The sequence below is a fragment of the Anolis sagrei genome, chromosome 4 (genome assembly GCF_037176765.1).
Source record: "Anolis sagrei isolate rAnoSag1 chromosome 4, rAnoSag1.mat, whole genome shotgun sequence".
Lineage (NCBI taxonomy): Eukaryota > Metazoa > Chordata > Lepidosauria > Squamata > Dactyloidae > Anolis > Anolis sagrei.
In genome coordinates, this window is record NC_090024.1 from 243,242,276 (window position 1) to 243,260,850 (window position 18,575).

Below are 18,575 nucleotides of genomic sequence, written 5' to 3' on the forward strand. Positions count from 1 at the left end.
TTTTTCTGTGTTTTTATGGATGATGGACACTCTTTGGCCTGATAGGTGTATTGTGTCCAAATCTGGTGTCAATTCGTCCATCCAGCAGTTTTTGAGTTATGTCAATCCCACAAACTAACATTACATTTTTATTTATATAGATTTTATAGTTTTACCCCACTCCCATCCTCCGCTCTTTCCCCCTGGACATACTCTTTGTGCAATAGACTACAGAAATTACATTTGAAATATCAGTCTTAATCTCAATTAATTTCAATCTGAAGTTTAGGTCAGCGTTTCTCAACCTGGAGGTCAGGACCCCTGGGGGGGGGCGGGGCTCACAAGAGGATGTTAGAGGGGTCGTCAAAGACCATCAGAGAACTGGGAAGCCCTGGCCCTTGAGCGCTCCAGTTGGAGGTCTGCTGTGACCAGCAGTGCTGTAGAATTTGAAGAGGAACGAATGGAGGGCGAAAGAGAGAAACATGCCAAGAGGAAGGCGCGTCAAGCTAACCTCAACCGGGACTGCCTTCCATCTGGAAACCAATGTCCTCACTGGGGAGAAAGTGTGAGTCACGAATAGGGCTCCACAGTCACCTACGGACCCACCGCCAGGACACTACACTTGGAGGACCATCATCCTCAGACTATGAGGGATCGCCTAAGTAAGTAAGTAAGTTGCTTCTAACACAATAAATAAAAATAAATCTCATTTTTCCACTCTACATCTTAATACATTCTCTACGTAATTCCTAACTGGATCCCTTCCTGATGGTAAGAGATGTTTGGCAGTGGAATATACTGCTTCGGAGTCCTTGGAGGTTTTTAAGTAGAGGCAGGATAGCCATCTGTTGAGGATGCTTTGATTGTGATCCTGCCTAACGGTATAGGGTTGGATTGGATGGCCCTTGGGGTCTCTTCTAACTCCTCTGCTTACAAATCTCCAGCGAAGGAGACTCCACCAGACTCCAAGGAAGCAGCAGATCGCATTGTAAAACCATCACGAAGTTATTCCTGATGTTCAGATGGAACCTCTTTTCCTGCAATCTGACTCCATTGCTCCGTTGCGTCCCCTGGATCACCAGAAAACAAGCCTGTCTCCTCCTCTATAGGACATCCTTTCAGATATGTAAACATGACTCTCATGTTCCCTTCCTTAAGCCTTCTTTTCTCCAAGCGACACATCCCTCGCTACCTCCAGCTGCTCTGCAAAACATGAAATGCAAAAATAGAGAATGGGTGACGCCTGGCTCGACAACAGTCCATGTCTCCCTATGCCGCGACCCCTTAATACAGCGCCTCACGTTGTGGTGACCCCCAACCATAAAATTATTATTACTGCTACTTCCTAATTTACTGTTAGGAATCATAATGCCAATATCTGAAATGCAGGATGTATTTTCATTCACTGGACCAAATTTGGCTCAAATACCCAACAACAGTGCTCCATGCCGTCATGTCAGCCACATAAGCTTGGAGGTGTATATGGACAACACCGGCTCTTTGGCCTAGAAATTGAGCACCAACTCCCAGAGTTGGAACAACTGGACTTAATGTCAGGGGAAAACTTTTACCTTATCTTACGCAATATGCCCAAATTTGAATAGTGGTGGGGTTGGAGGGAGAATTGATTATGTCATTTGGGAGTTGTAGTTACTGGGATTTATAGTTCACCTACAATCAAAGAGCATTTTGAACTCCACCAATGATGGAATTGGACCAAACTTGGCTTTTAAACACCTAACTGTCAGAGCTGTTCAACAGTGGAACTCTCTGCCTTGGAGTCTGGTGGAAGCACCTTCACTGGATGCTTCTAATCACCTGACTGTCAGAGCTGTTCAGTGGTGGAACTCTCTGCCTTGGAGTGTGGCGGAAGCTCCTTCACTGGATGCTTTTAAACACCTGACTGTCAGAGCTGTTCAGCGGTGGAACTCTCTGCCTTGGAGAGTGGAGGAAGCTCCTTCACTGGATGCTTCTAAACACCTGACTGTCAGAGCTGTTCAGCAGTGGAACTCTCTGCCTTGGAGTCTGGTGGAAGCTTCTTCACTGGATGCTTTTAAACACCTGACTGTGAGAGCTGTTCAACAGTGGAACTCTCTGCCTTGGAATGTGGAAGAAGCTCTTTCACTGGATGCTTTTAAACACCTGACTGTCAGAGCTGTTCAGCGGTGGAACTCTCTGCCTTGGAGTCTGGTGGAAGGTCCTCCATTGGATGCTTTTAAACACCTGACCGTCAGGGCTGTTCAACAGTGGAACTCTCTGCCTTGGGAGTCTGGTGGAAGGTCCTCCACTGGATGCTTTTAAACACCTGACTGTCAGAGCTGTTCAACAGTGGAACTCTCTGCCTTGGAGTCTGGTGGAAGCTCCTTCACCGGATGCTTCAAAACACCTGACTGTCAGTTCTGTTCAGCAGTGGAACTCTCTGCCTTGGAGTGTGGAGGAAGCTCCTTCACTGGATGCTTCTAAACACCTGACTGTCGGAGCTGTTCAACAGTGGAACTCTCTGCCTTGCAGTCTGGTGGAAGCTTTTAAGCAGAGGCTGGGTGGCCATTTGTCAGGGGTGCTTTGATTGTGCTTTTCCTGGATGGCAGGGGGTTGGACTAGATGGCCCATGGGGTCTCTTCCAACTGTTAGGAATGGTGGGAGTTGAAGTCCAAAGTTGGCCCAGGTCTAGAACGCAACTTCCTTCAATCAGGACCTTGGACAGCTATTGACACAGCCTGGAATTGCATTGGCCTTTTTAGCTGCTGCATCACACTTTTGGCTCCCGCTGAAATTCATTCTGTTAGTGTTGGCCCTTTCTTCTCCTGCTGAGCTTCACCTTGACAACCCCTCCTTGGATCTTGGAGAGGGTCTCACACCCACTCCTCTGCCCACACAAAACAAGGACAAAGAAAGAGGAGCACCCAAGGGGCAATGGCTCTGGACGCCAGGCCGTCCGAGAGCAATGCCACAAAGTGGGGAGTGGGGCGGAGTGGATGGAGGGGGCCGAAGAGCCCGGGTTGAAAGAGGCTGATGGTGGGGAGGAATGCCATGGCAACCACCTCCTGCACACACCGAGGTACCATTTGTGCCGCTAATTGGCAGGGCTAATTGTCCCGCTTAGCCGAGGACCTCCTCCTCGTCCTCAGTGGGTTGCCCCCCTGGAAGCAAAAACATAGATAAAAAGGGACAAGGAGGAGGAACGGTGCCAAGAAGAGACAGTGTGGGGCACCCCAAAGACAACAGGTGTGGGTCGGAGAAAGGGAGTTGAGCCCACGGCAAGGTAAGTGTGTCGGGACAGAATGGGGTACGTTTACACTGTTGAATTAATACAGTTTGGTACCACTAAGGGTGAATCTATGATTTAGAAGTGGTGCAATTTGTAATTCCTCATCTACACTGAGGAATTAATGCAGTTTGGTGCCACTTATGGGTGCATTTATACTGAGGAATTAATGCAGTTTGGTACCACTATCAGTACATCCACGCTGAAGAATTAAAGCAGTTTAGTACCACTAACAGTGCATCCACACTGAGGAATTAATGCAGTTTGGAGCTACTCATCTGCATGTATGCTGTATAATTAATGCAGTTTGGTACTACCAACGGTGCATTCACACAGAGGAATTAATGCAGTTTGGTACCACTAACAGTGTATCTACACTGAATAATTAATGCAGTTTGGTACTACTAACAGTGTATCTACACTGAGAAATTAATGCAGTTTGGTACTAATAACGGTGCATTTACACTAAAGAATGAATGCAGTTTGGTACCACTTAAGAGTGCATCCATACTGAAGAATTAATGCAGTTTGGTACCACTTAAGGGTGCATCTACACTATAGAATTAATGCAGTTTGGAACTACTTAAGGGTGCATCTACATTATAGAATTAATGCAGTTTGGTACCACTTAAGGGTCCATCTACACTATAGAATTAATGCAGTTTGGTACCACTTAAGGGGACATTTACACTAAAGAACGAATGCAGTTTGGTACCACTTCAGGGTGCACCTACACTAAATAATTAATGCAGTTTGGTACCACTTAAGGGTGCATCTACAATGACGAATTAATGCAGTTTGGTACCACTTAAGGGTGCATCTACAATGACGAATTAATGCAGTTTGGTACCACTTAAGGGTGCATCTACAATGACGAATTAATGCAGTTTGGTACCACTTAAGGGTGCATCTACGCTATAGAATTAATGCAGTTTGGAACTACTTAAGGGTGCATCTACATTATAGAATTAATGCAGTTTGGTACCACTTAAGAGTGCATCTACACTATAGAATTAATGCAGTTTGGTACCACTTCAGGGTGCACCTACACTAAATAATTAATGCAGTTTGGTACCACTTAAGGGTGCATCTACAATGACGAATTAATGCAGTTTGGTACCACTTAAGGGTGCATCTACAATGACGAATTAATGCAGTTTGGTACCACTTAAGGGTGCATCTACAATGACGAATTAATGCAGTTTGGTACCACTTAAGGGTGCATCTACGCTATAGAATTAATGCAGTTTGGAACTACTTAAGGGTGCATCTACATTATAGAATTAATGCAGTTTGGTACCACTTAAGAGTGCATCTACACTATAGAATTAATGCAGTTTGGTACCACTTCAGGGTGCATCTGCACTGAAGAATTAACGCAGTTTGGTACCACTTAAGGGTCCATCTACAATGAAGAATTAATGCAGTTTGGTACTACTAACAGTGCATTTACACTAAAGAATTAATACAATTTTGTACCACTTAAGCATGCACTTACACTATAGAATTAATGCAGTTTGGTACCACTATGGTTCATCTACACTGATTAATACAGTTTGGTACTACTAATGGTGCATCTACACTGAGGAATGAATGCAGTTCAGCACCACTTAAGGGTACATCTACAATGTAGAACTAATGCACTTTGGCAGTGTAAAGTGTACATTTAGTATTAATGACGTTTGGTACCACTAAGAGTGCATCTACACTGTAGAATTAATGCAGTTCAGCACCACTTTAACTGCCATGGCTCAAAGCAGTGGAATTACAGAAATTGTAGTTTGGTGAGTCACTACCAGTACTATTTGGCAGAGGAGGCTGAAGACATTGCAAAAGTACAACCTCCAAGATTGAATAGCACTGAGCCATGACAGTTAAAGCGGTACCAAACTGCATTAATTCTACAGTGTGGAAGCATCCTCAGGCAAAGAAGTACACCCCTCCAGTTGGGATTACTATGCCCATCAAGATTCTTTATATTAAAATATTTATATTCCAAACAAATTAAACAAATTAAAATATTAAATCAGTATGGAAAACTAAATTTAAACAATCTACAACAGGCATGGGCCAACTTGATTTTGTCATTTGGGAGTTGTAGTTGCTGGGATTTATAGTTCTCCTACAATCAAAGAGCATTCTGAACTCCACCAACGATGGAATTGAACCAAACTTGGCACACAGAACTCCCATAACCAACAGAAAATACTGGAAGGGTGTGGTGGGCATTTAACTTGAGTTTGGAAGTTGTAGTTCATCTACATTCAGAGAGCACTGTGGACTCAAACCATAGTGTATTGGGACCAAACTTGGCACGATTACTCAATGTGCCCAAATATGAACAGTGGTGGAGTTTGGGGAAAATAGACCTTGGCATTTGGGAGTTGTAGTTGCTGGGATTTATAGTTCACCTACAATCAAATAGCATTCTGAACCCCACCAATGATAACATTAGGCCAAACTTCCCACACAGAACCCCCCTGATCAATGGAAAATATTGTTTTTCCTGATGTTCTTTGGCAACCCCTTTGACACCCCCTCACAACCCCCCAGGGGTCCCAACCCCCAAGTTGAGACATGCAGATGCAGTGTTATTCTCACCATTATATTTAAAATCAGCTTTGAAGTTTACTTATTCCTGTAATCATTGCCATTTTAGGCTGTATTTTGTTTTTAAAAGACCTGGTGCCAAGCTAGGAGAAAGGTGGAATGCAAACAATAACAACAACAACAACAACAACAACAAAACAGCATAAACAATGAGGAAACACAACATACAAACAATCTACAGACCCACCAAGAAAATCCAACAAATACCTCGTTCAGCAAAGGACAAGAGGGATCCTCTCACTTCTGCAGGAGTCTACCGTGTACCATGCAGCTGTGGACAAGTCTACATAGGGACCACCAAATGCAGCAGTATTGCCCAAACACGCATCAAGGAACATGGAAGGCACTGCAGACTACTTCAGCCAGAGAAGTCAGCCATAGCAGAGCACCTGAGGAACCAACCTGGGCACAGCATTTTATTTGAGAACCTGGAAATGCTGGACCACTCTCACAGCCACCATGTCAGACTACACAGAGGAGCCACTGAAATCCACAAGAAGCATGTGGACAATTTCAACAGAAAGGAGGAAACCATGAAAATGAACAAAATCTGGCTACCAGTATTAAAAAAAACCCTCTAAAATTGCAACAGAGAGGAAACAAACAAGGACATCTAATCACCTCTCACCAAAAGTTTGCTCCAGGCACAGTCAGGCCATTGTATGCTAATCAAGGTGGTCAGTTGAAACATTCACACCTAGCTCCAGCAGACAAGAGTCCTTTGTCCCACCCTGGTCATTCCACAGATATATAAACCCTTTTCCCTAGTTCCAACAGGCCTCACAACCTCTGAGGATGTTTGCCATAGATGCAGGCGAAACGTCAGGAGAGAATGCCTCTAGAACATGGCCATATAGGCCGAAAAAACCTACAACAACCCAGCATAAACAATATTCCCTTCTGTGCCTTAATGATTTTTATAGTGTATATAATGTGCCGTTTTAATGTGATTTGAATTGCTCTTAAATTTTTACTGTTCTAGTTTTAGCTGGTTATAGGTCACCTTGGGCCCCACATTGGAGGGAAAAGAGATATATACATGAAATAAACAAAACAGGGATCACAATTCCTCTTCAAGGGAATTGAAGGGCAAGGGGCAAACCCCAAAGGGGAGAAGGCATCCTTTACATATTAAAAGCAATCCATTGCTGAGTTGAAAGGGGTCTCCAGAGGTAATCTAGACCAGCATTTCTCAACCTGGGGGTCAGGAACCCTGGGGGGGGGTCACGAGGGGGTTTCGGAGGGGTCGCCAAAGGCCATCAGGAAACGTATATTTCTGATGGTCTTTGGAACTCCTTTGGCAGAGAAAGCTGAAGATCTCTCCATCTGTCCTTCTCTTCCTTTTTGGAAACTAATGGCGAATCCTCCCACCAATAGCCGTCCTCCTGCTGTGATTGGCTGGCCTCTCAGCCGGCCTCTCACCAAGGGGAGGGCTGTTTCTCAGACTCCAAGCGGGGGAGTTCCTTACCCCCCTACCACACCTGGAATATTGTGTCCAATTCTTGTCAAGATCACTTGAAGAGAGATCTTGACAAGCTGGAATGTGTCCAGAGGAGGGTGACTAAAATGATCAAGGGTCTGGAGAACAAGCCCTATGAGGAGTGGCTTAAGGAGCTGGGCATGTTTAGCCTAAAGAAGAGAAGGCTGAGAGGAGATATGATAGCCATGTATAAATATGTGAGAGGAAGCCACAGGGAGGAGGGAGCAAGCTTCCTTTCTGCTTCCCTGGAGACTAGGGCGCAATGGAGCAATGGCTTCAAACTACAAGAGAGGAGATTCCATCTGAACATGAGGAAGAACTTCCTGACTGTGAGGGCCGTTCAGCAGTGGAACTCTCTGCCCCGGAGTGTGGTGGAGGCTCCTTCTTTGGAGGCTTTTAAACAGGGGCTGGATGGCCATCTGTCAGGGGTGATTTGAATGCAATATTCCTGCTTCTTGGCAGAATGGGGTTGGACTGGATGGCCCATGAGGTCTCTCTTTGATTCTATGATTCTATGACAGGGAGAGCAGGCGTGCTCAGCGCATAGCAGCATGATGCACAAGTACAGGCAAGAGAGAGCGTGAGAGGCTGGAACGAGGCTTGTGCCAGCAAATCCCTTCAAGACATGGGGGTTCTGTGTGGGAAGTTTGACCCAATTCTATCGTTAGTGGGGTCCATAATGCTCTTTGATTGTAGGTGAACTATAAATCCCAGCAATTACAACTCCCAAATGTCAAGGTCTATTTCCCCCAAACTCCACCAGTGTTCATATTTGGGCATATTGAATATTTGTGCCAGGTTTGGTCCAGATCCATCACTGTTTGAGTCCACAGTTCTCTCTGGATGTAGGTGAACTACAACTCCAAAGAGGGGCGGCTCAACCCATTACGCAAAGTAAGCATTTGCAGTATAGTTTATTTTGCCCAGGGGCGCTCTTGAGGTGCTCTTGGGGGAAAATAGACCATGACATATGCGAGTTGTAGTTACTGGGATGTATAGTTCACCTACTATCAAAGAGCATTCTGAACTCCACCAATGATGGAATTGAACCAAATATGGCACACAGAAACCCCACGATGAACAGAAAATATATATCAGTGATTGGTTGGGTGGGCGGGGGACCAAAATACTGTTTGCTTACCGTTGAAAATTACCTAGGGCCCCTTCTGACTCCAAAACTCAAAAACAATGCCCACCAAACACTTCCAGTATTTTCTGTTGGTCGTCATGGGACTTCTGTATGCCAAGTTTAGTTCAATTCCATCGTTGGTGGAGTTTATAAAGCTTTTTGATTGTAGGTGAACTATAAATCCCAGCAACTACAATTCCCAAATGACAAAATCAATGCTCCCCCCCCACCCCCATCAGTTTTCAAATTTGGGCATGTCGGGTATTTCTGCCAAATTTGGTTCAGTGACTATACATCTTGCATATCACATATTTACATTACGATTCATAACAGTAGCAAAATCACAGTTAGCAACGTAAATAATGTTATGGTTGGGGGTCACCATAATATGAGGAACTGTATTAAGGGGTTGCACCACTAGGAAGGTTGAGAAACACTGCTCTAGAGGTCAAGGTTCAAATTCTATCCTTGTCATGGAAACCCAATGAGTGACCTTGGGTGAGTCACACTCTCTCAACCTCAGGAACGAAAGGTAAACTGCCTCTGAGGAAAGCTTGCCAAGGAGGCCCCCTGATAAGGTTTGCAAGACCTTCACATTTTTGGAGAGATCCCTAAACCAGCATGGAGACTTTGGAGACCAGGTTTCAGATCTTTACGCAGTTCAGGTGACTTTGGGGAAGACCCTCACTCTCATCCTCAGAAGGATGCAAAAGCAGCCCCCCGATAAGGTTTGCAAGACATTCACATTTTTGGAGAGATCCCTAAACCAACATGGAGACTTTGGAGACGAGGTTTCAGATCCCTGCTCAGTCCAGGTGACTTTGGGGAAACCCCACTCTCTCATCCTCAGAAGGATGCAAAAGCAGCCCCCTGACAAGGTTTGCAAGACCTTCACATTTTTGGAGAGATCCCTAAACCAACATGGAGACTTTGGAGACCAGGTTTCAGATCTCTGCTCAGTCCAGGTGACTTTGGGGAAGCCCCACTCTCTCATCCTCAGAAGGATGCAAAAGCAGCCCCCCGATAAGGTTTGCAAGACATTCACATTTTTTGAGATCCCTAAACCAGCATGGAGACTTTGGAGACCAGATTTCAGATCCCTGCTCAGTCCAGGTGACTTTGGGGAAGACCCACTCTCTCATCCTCAGAAGGATGCAAAAGCAGCTCCCCGATAAGGTTTGCAAGACATTCACATTTTTGGAGAGATCCCTAAACCAACATGGAGACTTTGGAGACCAGGTTTCAGATCTCTGCTCAGTCTAGGTGACTTTGGGGAAGCCCCACACTCTCATCCTCAGAAGGATGCAAAAGCAGCCCCCCGATAAGGTTCGCAAGACATTCACATTTTTGGAGAGATCCCTAAACCAACATGGAGACTTTGGAGACCAGGTTTCAGATGTCTGCTCAGTCCAGGTGACTTTGGGGAAGACCCACTCTCTCATCCTCAGAAGGAAGCAAAAGCAGCCCTCTTCCAAACAAACCTTCCCAAAAAAAAAATCACTGATAAGGTTCAAATATTTGGAAATGTCTCCAAGGCACACAACATGAAAGCAACAACAGCAAAACAAATACTGAAAAAACTGGTCAGGTGGGTTCCGGAGCATGTGCAGATGGCAACGCAAGGAAGGTGAAAAGAGGGGTTGCCCAAAGACAGCTTGACTTTCCCTTTTCTCTCTTCCTTGCCTTCCCCCCTGGAATAGCCTGGGAGGGATCCGAAACCCCAAAAGTCCCCCAAACATCTTCCCCAAATGCTTGTTGATTTGCAAGAGCAGTGGGTTGTGTCTCTGGGTAGGTTTAGTTGGGCGTTTGGTTGGCAGCGGCTCCAAGAGAAAACAGAAGCCAGCCCTGGGCCCAGGGGCACAATATACACAAATCTGCACACACTCAACCCGGTTTCCCTGGTTTCTGCCTGTCGCTGTGCAAAACGGAGACAAAACACACACACACTCTCTCTCTGTCTTTCTTGGGTGTCCCAACTGCGCAAGAGGAGGGTCGTGTGTTGGGCGGGACACAAAGGAGGGAGGCCAGGCCTCTCTGGGGACACACAGGCACACTTGTGCAGAGGTCACAAGGGAGGGAAGGGGGAGTGGGAATGGAAGGCAGGAGGATTCCCCAATTTGCAGCAGGATTTGGGAAGGACGGGCAGGCAGGCGGGGCGGGATGGATGGATGGAAAGCATTGCAAAGGGCTGCCTGCCCACCACGCCTTCCTCCCAAACCCGGGCATCTTAGAATTTGGAAAAGGAAAGGCACAAAGGCAGGAGAAGGCACAAAGGCAGGCGACAGGGCGGGCAGCAACTCCTGGAAATGGGGGGAAGGAGGAATCAGCATCCCTCCCCCTCCCTCTCGGAGCCAGATGGGAAGAGGCCATGCCTTTGGTTCCAGCCCTGGGCCACAGATGGGATGGCATCATGGCCGCAAAGCCCCCTCTGCTTAGCAAGGAAGGAAGCATGATGGTGTGCCCTTTTTGCATGGCAAGGACTGGGGGGGGGGGGGCAGGCTAGCAATAAGAATACACCCCTTCCCTCTTCTTCCTGGGGTGGAGAAAGGCTTCCACTTATCCCACAGCCCAATTTTCTCAGGGATGGAAAGAAAGCCCCCTTCTTTGGGAAGGAACCCCTAAATAGGTCTCTATGCCCCTCTCCCTTTATTCCTGGGAAGGAGAAAGGCTTCCACTTTTTGGAGAGTGCAATTTTCTCTCCTTGGAACCCAACTTGTGTCACAGAGACTGGGACACAGATGGGATGAGTGGCAGCATGGCCACAAAGCCTCCTCTGCTTAGCAGGGAAGGAAGACTTTTCATGCCCTTTTTGCATGGCAAGGACTAGGGGGGCAGGCTAGGAATAAGGATACACCCCTTCCCTCTTCTTCCTGGGGAGGAGAAAGGCTTCCACTTTTTGGAGAGACCAATTTTCTCTCCTTGGAACCCAATTTGCCAGGACGACATAGGTCGCAGAGACTGGGACACAGATGGGATGGCATCATGGCTGCAAAGCCCCCTCTGCTTAGCAGGGAAGGAAGACCTTTTATGCCCTTTTTGTAAGGCAAAGGCTGGGGGGCAGGCTAGGAATAAGGATACACCCCTTCCCTCTTCTTCCTGGGGAGGAGAAAGGCTTCCACTTATCCCACAGCCCAAATTTTCTCAGGGATGGAGAGAAAGCCCTCTTCTTTGGGAAGGAACCCCTAAATAAGTCTATATGCCCCTCTCCCTTTATTCCTGGGAAGGAGAAAGGCTTCCACTTTTCCCACAACCCAATTTTCTTAGGGATGAAAAGAAAGCCCTCTTTTTTTGGAAGGAACCCCTAAATAGGTCTATATGCCCCTCTCCCTTTATTCCTGGGAAGGTGAAAGGCTTCCACTTTTTGGAGAGCCCAGTTTTCTCTCCTTGGAACCCAATTTGCCAGGATGACTTAGGACACAGAGACTGGGACACAGATGGGATGGGTGGACATCATGGCTGCAAAGCCCCCTCTGCTGAGCTTATCATGCCCTCTTTACACGTCAGCAGGAAGACAAGGGACGGGGATTGGGGGGGGGCATACTATGAATCAATATATACCCCCCTCCTGCCTCTTTCTCCTTCCTAGGGAGAAGAGAGACTGCCACTTTCCTCTGTCCCTGAGAACCCAGTTTGATCTCCTCGGAATCCAATCTGCCCTGGGCCACACAGATGGGACAGCATCAGGGATGGAAAGAAAGCCCTCTTCTTAGGGAAGGAACCCTAAATACATTTCTATGCCCCTCTCCCTTTATTCCTGGGGAGGAGAAAGGCTTCCACTTTTCGGAGAGCTCAATTTTCTCTCCTTGGAACCCAATTTGCCACGACGACTTGGGTCACAGAGACTGGGACACAGATGGGATGGGTGGCATCATGGCTGCAAAGCCCCCTCTGCTTAGCCGACGATGCCCTCTTTGCACGGCAAGCAAGACAAGGAAACCTTTCCATTCCCTTTGAGCAATAAAGAAGTATATCTGCCCCACTCCCTTTATTCCTGGGGAGGAGAAGAAGGGGCCACTTGCCTCCCTCCCTCTCCCTGGAACCCCATTTGCCCATCCCAGTGAGGAAGGCATGCCAACCTGGGCAGAGAAAAAGAGTGGGTGGGCACCGAGTCATCCCAAAGCCCTTTCTCTTCTTTCTCCCCCTAACATTTCTATTTCCCTCCCCATAGGAGGAGGTCGGGCCCCCTTGGAACAATCGGCTGCCCAATCTCCTGTGGGCAGATGGCGCAAAAGGACAGAGGAGTGGGAGGTGGGCGAGAGGGAGGGAGGGGGAGAGAGAGAGAGAGGGAAGGAGAGAAGAGAGGGAGGGAAAGGAGAGAGCGGCGGCGCCCCCTCCCCTCTTTCCTCCCAGCGTGCCAAACCCCACCCTGGCACCGCCAGCTTGAGAGAGACACACAGAGAGAGATGGAGATGGAGAAGAGGAGGAGGAGGAGGAGAGGGAAGCTTTGGAGAGAGAGGAGGGAAATGCCCTTTGGGGAAAGGGGTTGCCAATGGGGCAGGGGGCCCAAAGGAAACTTGACATGGTTGGCAAGGAAGTGTGTGTGTGTGTGGAGGGGAGGACAGGATAGGTTGCTAAGGTGACAATGGGGTGTCCCAGATGCACAGCAGGATTCCCCCAAAGGCTGGATTTGATAGCACAGGAGTAGGAGGTGCACCCCTTTCGGGAAAGGGGTTGCCAATGGGGCAGGGGACCCAAAGGAAACTTGACATGATTGGCAAGGAAAGAGGGGACAAGATAGGTTGCTAAGGTTGGGTGACAATGGGGTTGCAGGATCCCCCAAAAGGCTGGATTAGATAGCATAGAAGGAGCACCCCTTTTGGGGAAGGGGTTGCCAATGGGGCAGGGGACCTAAAGGAAACTTGACATGGTTGGCAAGGAAGAGGGGATAGGATAGGTTGCTAAGGTTGGGTGACAATGGGGTTGTAGCATCTCCCAAAAGGCTGGATTAGATAGCAGAGGAGTAGAAGGTGAACCCCTTTTGGGAAAGGGGTTGCCAATGGGGCAGGGGACCCAAAGAAAACTTGACATGGTTGGCAAGGAAGAGGGGACAAAATAGGTTGCTAAGGTTGGGTGACAATGGGGTTGTAGCATCTCCCAAAAGGCTGGATTAGATTGCAGAGGAGTGGAAGGCGCACCCCTTTTGGGAAAGGGGTTGCCAATGGGGCAGGGGGCCAAAGGAAACTTGACATGGTTGGCAAGGAAGAGGGGATAGGATAGGTTGCTAAGGTTGGGTGACAGTGGGGTTGCAGGATCCCCCAAAAGGCTGGATTAGAGAGCGGAAGAGTAGAAGACGCACCCCTTTTGGGAAAGGGGTTGCCAATGGGGCAGGGGCCCAAAGGAAACTTGACATGGTTGGCAAGGAAGTGGGAGGGAGGAGGACAGGATAGGTTGCTAAAGTGAGGAGACAATGGGGTGTCCCAGATGGGAAAGGGGTTGCCAATGGGGCAGGGGGCCCAAAGGAAGCTTGACATGATTGGCAAGGAAGTGGGGGGGGGGGAGGAAAGGATAGGTTGCTAAGGTGAGGAGACAATGGGGTGTCCCAGATGCACAGCAGGATTCCCCCAAAGGCTGGATTAGAGAGCAGAGGAGTAGAAGGCACACCCCTTTTGGGAAAGGGGTTGCCAATGGGGCAGGGGACCCAAAGGAAACTTGACGTGATTGGCAAGGAAGAGGGAATAGGATAGGTTGCTAAGGTTGGGCAACAATGGGGTTGCAGGATCCCCCAAAAGGCTGGATTAGAGAGCAGAGGAGAAGATGCACCCCTTTTGGGAAAGGGGTTGCCAATGGGGCAGGGGTCCCAAAGGAAACTTGACATGGTTGGCAAGGAATGAGGGGACAAGATAGGTTGCTAAGGGACAATGGGGTTGCAGGATCCCCCAAAAGGCTGGATTAGAGAGCAGAGGAGTAGAAGGCGCACCCCTTTTGGGAAAGGGGTTGCCAATGGGGCAGGGGCCCCAAAGGAAACTTGACAAGAGGGGGAGGGCAGGATACGTTGCTAAGGTGAGGAGACAATGGGGTGCACCAGATGCACAGCAAGATTCCCCCAAAGCCTGGATTTGATAGCAGAGGAGTAGAAGGAACACTCCTTTTGGGAAAGGGGTTGCCAATGGGGCAGAGGGCCCAAAGGAAACTTGACATGGTTGGCATGGAAGAGGGGATAGGATAGGTTGCTAAGGTTGGGCGACAAGGGGGTTGCAGGATTTCCCCAAAGCCTAGATTAGAGAGCAGAGGAGGAGATGCCCCTCTTTGCCTCCTTCCCTTTGCCAAGCTGATGCCCATGGAGATGGCAAGGGAGGAGGAGGAGACGCCCCCCAAATGGAGAGGCAGCCACAGCCAGTCCTTGGAGAGGGGCTCCTGAAGGAAGAGGAGGGAAAGGGAGCCAAGCAGCCCCTCCTTCCTTGAGGAAGCCAAGGCGCATCCCACCCCTTTCCATCCTCTCTAGCCTAGTGCCTGGCAGAAGTGGGACAGGGCAGGTGGGCGGGGCCGGGAGGAAGAGAAGGGGAGGGGCGCCCACAGGTCCCTCCCACTCTCAAAAGGGGAGGGGGTTTGGAAGTGGGGGGGCAAAGCAAAGAAGGGGAGAGCTGCCTGCCGCCAAGGGCGCAAAAGGGCAGGCGGGGGTTTGGAGAGGGCGGAAGGAGGGAGGGAGGGGGCACCTGCTGTGGGCCTGCCCTGGCCCATTCCCCAAGGAGAGATCCCCCTCCAAAAATGACCTCCGGGAAGAGAAAAGCCTGTGTCCAAACGGGGCGGAGTGGGGGGAGAAAACCCACCGAATCCCGAGAGAAGGGAGGAGAGGGAGAGAGACACACCTGCTGGGCTGTCCCTTAGGAATGAACCTCTCCAAGAGGAGAGGGCTCTCCATTGTGGGTCTCCTTAAGGAAGAGGAGGATGAAGAGCCCTAAGAGAGGGGAGGGGGGGCTTCTCTGCCCCTCCAAAGGACCCCCAAGAAGCCGCCAATCGGGGCGGGACAGGCACCCGGTTGGGAGAAAGACAGGGTGGCTGGCTGCCTGGCTCTGAAGCTTCCCAAAAAGGGCTGGGTTTAGCTTCCTAAAAGGGGCAGGAAGAGGAGGATGAAGAGCCCCCCTAGTTCCCAAAAGATTGGGAAAGGGAGGGCGAGGGGAGGGGGCTTCTCTTCCCCTCCAAAGGACCCCAAGGGTGCCGCCAATCGGAGCGGGACAGGAAAGCCTGTGGGAGAAGGGCAGGGGGCTCAGAATCTCCCCAAAAGGGCTGGGTTTGGCTTCCCAAAAGGGGCAAGAAGAAGAGGATGGAGAGCTCTACCAGTTCTCAAGAGAGGGAAGGGGGAGGCGAGGGGAGGGGGCTTCTTCCCCCCCCCCCCAAAGGACCCCAAAGGAGCCTCCAATTGGGGTGGGACAGGCACCCTTCAGCAAGCATCTGAGAAAAGAGTAGGGGGGCTGGCTGCGTGGCTCTGAATTTCCCCAAAAAGGGTTGGGTTTGGCTTCCCAAAAAGGGCAGGAGGAAGAGGATGGAGAGCCCTACCAGTTCTCAAGAGGGAGAAGGAGAGGGAGAGGGGTGGGGGCTTCTCTTCCCCTCCAAAGGACCCCCAAGGAGCCGCCAATTGGGGCGGGACAGGCACCTTTCAGCAAGCCTCTGAGAGAAGGGTTGGGTGGCTGGCTGCATGGTTCAGAATCTCCCAAAAAAAGGTTGGGTTTGGCTTCCCAAAAAGGGCAGGAGGAAAAGGATGGAGAGCCCTACCAGTACCCAAAAGAGGGGCATGGGGAGGGGGCTTCTCTTCCCCTCCAAAGGACCCCCAAGGAGCCGCCAATTGGGGCGGGACAGGCACCCTTCAGCAAGCCTGTGAGAGAAGGGTAGGGAGGCTGTCTGCGTGGCTCTGAATCTCCCCAAAAGGCTCCTCAAAAGGGGCAGGAGGAGGATGGAGAGCCCTCCTAGTTCCCAAAAGATTGGGAAAGGGAGGGCAAGGGGTGGGGGCTTCTCTGCCCCTCAAAAGGACCCCCAAGGAGCCGTCAATCGGGGCGGGACAGGATAGCCTGTGGGAGAAGGGCAGAGGGGCTCTGAATCTCCCCAAAAGGCTTCCCAAAAGGAGCAGGAGGAGGAAGAAGAGAAGGATGGGGAGCCTTCCTAGTTCCCAAAAGATTGGGAAAGGGAGGGCGAGGGGAGGGGGCTTCTCTGCCCCTCAAAAGGACCCCCAAGGAGCCGCCAAGCGGGGCAGGACAGGAAAGCCTGTGGGAGAAGGGCAGGGGAGCTCTGAATCCCCCCAAAAGGCTTCCCAAAAGGAGCAGGAGGAGGAGGAAAGGAAGGATGGGGAGCCCTACCAGTACCCAAAAAAGAGGCATGGGGAGGGGGGTTCTCTTCCCCTCCAAAGGACCCCCAAGGAGCTGCCAATCGGGGCGGGACAGGCACCAGATGGGGGGAAGGACAGGATGGCTGGTTGCTTGGCTCTGAATCTCCCCAAAAGGCTTCCCAAAAGGGGCACAAGAAGGAGGAAGAGGAGGATGGAGAGCCCTACCAGTTCCCAAAAGAGAGGGAAGGGAAGGGGAGGGAAGGGAAAGGGAGGGAAGGGAAGGATGCCTGGCTGGATGGCCGAGCAGGGAAAGGGAGGAAGGCAAGCGCACGCCCCTCCGGCACATGGCCGGCAAAGAGAGAGACAGACAGACAGACAGAGAAGGAAGGAAGGGGAAGAGAGGGATGCTTCTCCTTCTCCTTCTTGCTTACCGTCCCCGCCTTGACCGGCACGTAGACCACTCCGGGCGCCTTTCCGGGGGGCGAGGCGGCGTCCCCGAGGCGGAACCCCTTGGAGCGCACCCAGAACTGGAACTTGCCCTTCTCTCCCCCGTGGCTGCTGCTGCCATGGCTGCCTCCCCCTCCTCCGGAGCCACCCCCGGCGCCTCCTCCTTGCAGGACCTCGGCGATGCGGCGGTACTTGCTCCTCGTGACGGTCTTGGTCTTGGCCGAGTCCCCGTAGGTCCGGAGGCACCAGTCGCGGAACTGGCGGCCCAGCGCGCTCTCCCCGGGCCGGGAGGACGGAGCTGGGGGAGGAGGAGGGAGCGGGGGAGAAGAAGCCGAAGCCGAAGCAGCAGCAGCAGCAGCAGCCGAGGCGGAGCGGAGCAGGAGAGGCGGCGGAGGGGCGGGCGGAGGGGGAGGCTTCGGCATGGCGAGGCAAGGAAGGAGCCCTGTCCCGGGCTTGGTCCTCCTTCTGTCCGGCTGGAAAGGGGTCAGGGAGGGGCCGGAGGGGCCGGAGCCAAGCGAGAGGTGAGCAGAGGCGGGTCCGGAGGCGAGGAAGGGGGCGGCGAGGCTGGAGAGGGCGAGGCGCACGCGGGACAGGAGGCGGAGGAGGCTCCCTTGCTCCTGCCTCCTTCCCTTGCCCTCCTTCCTTCCTCCCTTCCTGCTGGGGCTGAGACCCCTCCTCCTCTTCCTCCTCCTCCTCCTCTTCCTCCTCCTCCTCCTCTGGCGTCCCACCTGTTCGCCCTCCTCCTCCTCCTCCTTCTTCTCCTCCTTCTCCTCCTTCCCTTCTTCGTCCCCAGGGCGCGCCGTGCGTAAAAGCGCCTTTGGAGAGGAGAGGAGAGGGTCCTCCTTCTTCGCCTCCTCCTCTTCTTCTTCTTCTTCCTCCTCCTCCGCCTGCTTCTGCCGCTCCTCCAGCCGCCCCCGCCCCTCGGGAGCAGTGGGGCGGGGCTGGTCCGAGAGGAGGAGGAGGAGGAAGACCAGAGGAGGAGGAAGCCAAGCGGTCACTCGCCTCGGACGGAGAGGCAGCAGCAGAACCAGGCGGAAAAGGAGCCCGAGGAAGAAGGGAGAAGAGCAATGAAGAGGAGGAGGAGAGGCGTGGACAAAGGAGGGAAAGGGGCAAGGGGGAGGGGGAGGCGCCAGGTGAGCCCCCGCCCCACCTGACCACCTCTCTCTCTCTCTTCCAAGGGAGAGAGGGAGGGAAGGGCCAAGGGTGTCCCTCGCCCCTTGGAGAAGGCAAGGCAGGGAGGGCGCGCCCTAGAGCATGGGCAGAGGGCCAGCCGGGTTTGGACAGAGAGTGGGCCCCACAAAGGGTGACCCATTATGACTATTTCTACCCCACCTTTCTCCCCCATAAGGGCACAAAACAGCCTTACCATTATTATTATTATTATTATTATTATTATTATTATTATTAT

General features: G+C 51.0%; 1 protein-coding gene across 1 annotated transcript in view; it reads right to left on the reverse strand.

Annotated features, from left to right (window-relative positions):
- NOL4L (nucleolar protein 4 like) overlaps positions 1-18,333 on the reverse strand; it is a 202,751-nt gene extending 184,418 nt beyond the window's left edge. Inside the window, exon 1 of the mRNA XM_060771821.2 lies at positions 17,152-18,333. Within this exon, the coding sequence (XP_060627804.2) occupies positions 17,152-17,589 (438 nt within the window). The 5' untranslated portion in view covers positions 17,590-18,333. The remainder of the gene's footprint in view (positions 1-17,151) is intronic.
- Between the last annotated feature and the right edge of the window lie 242 nt (positions 18,334-18,575).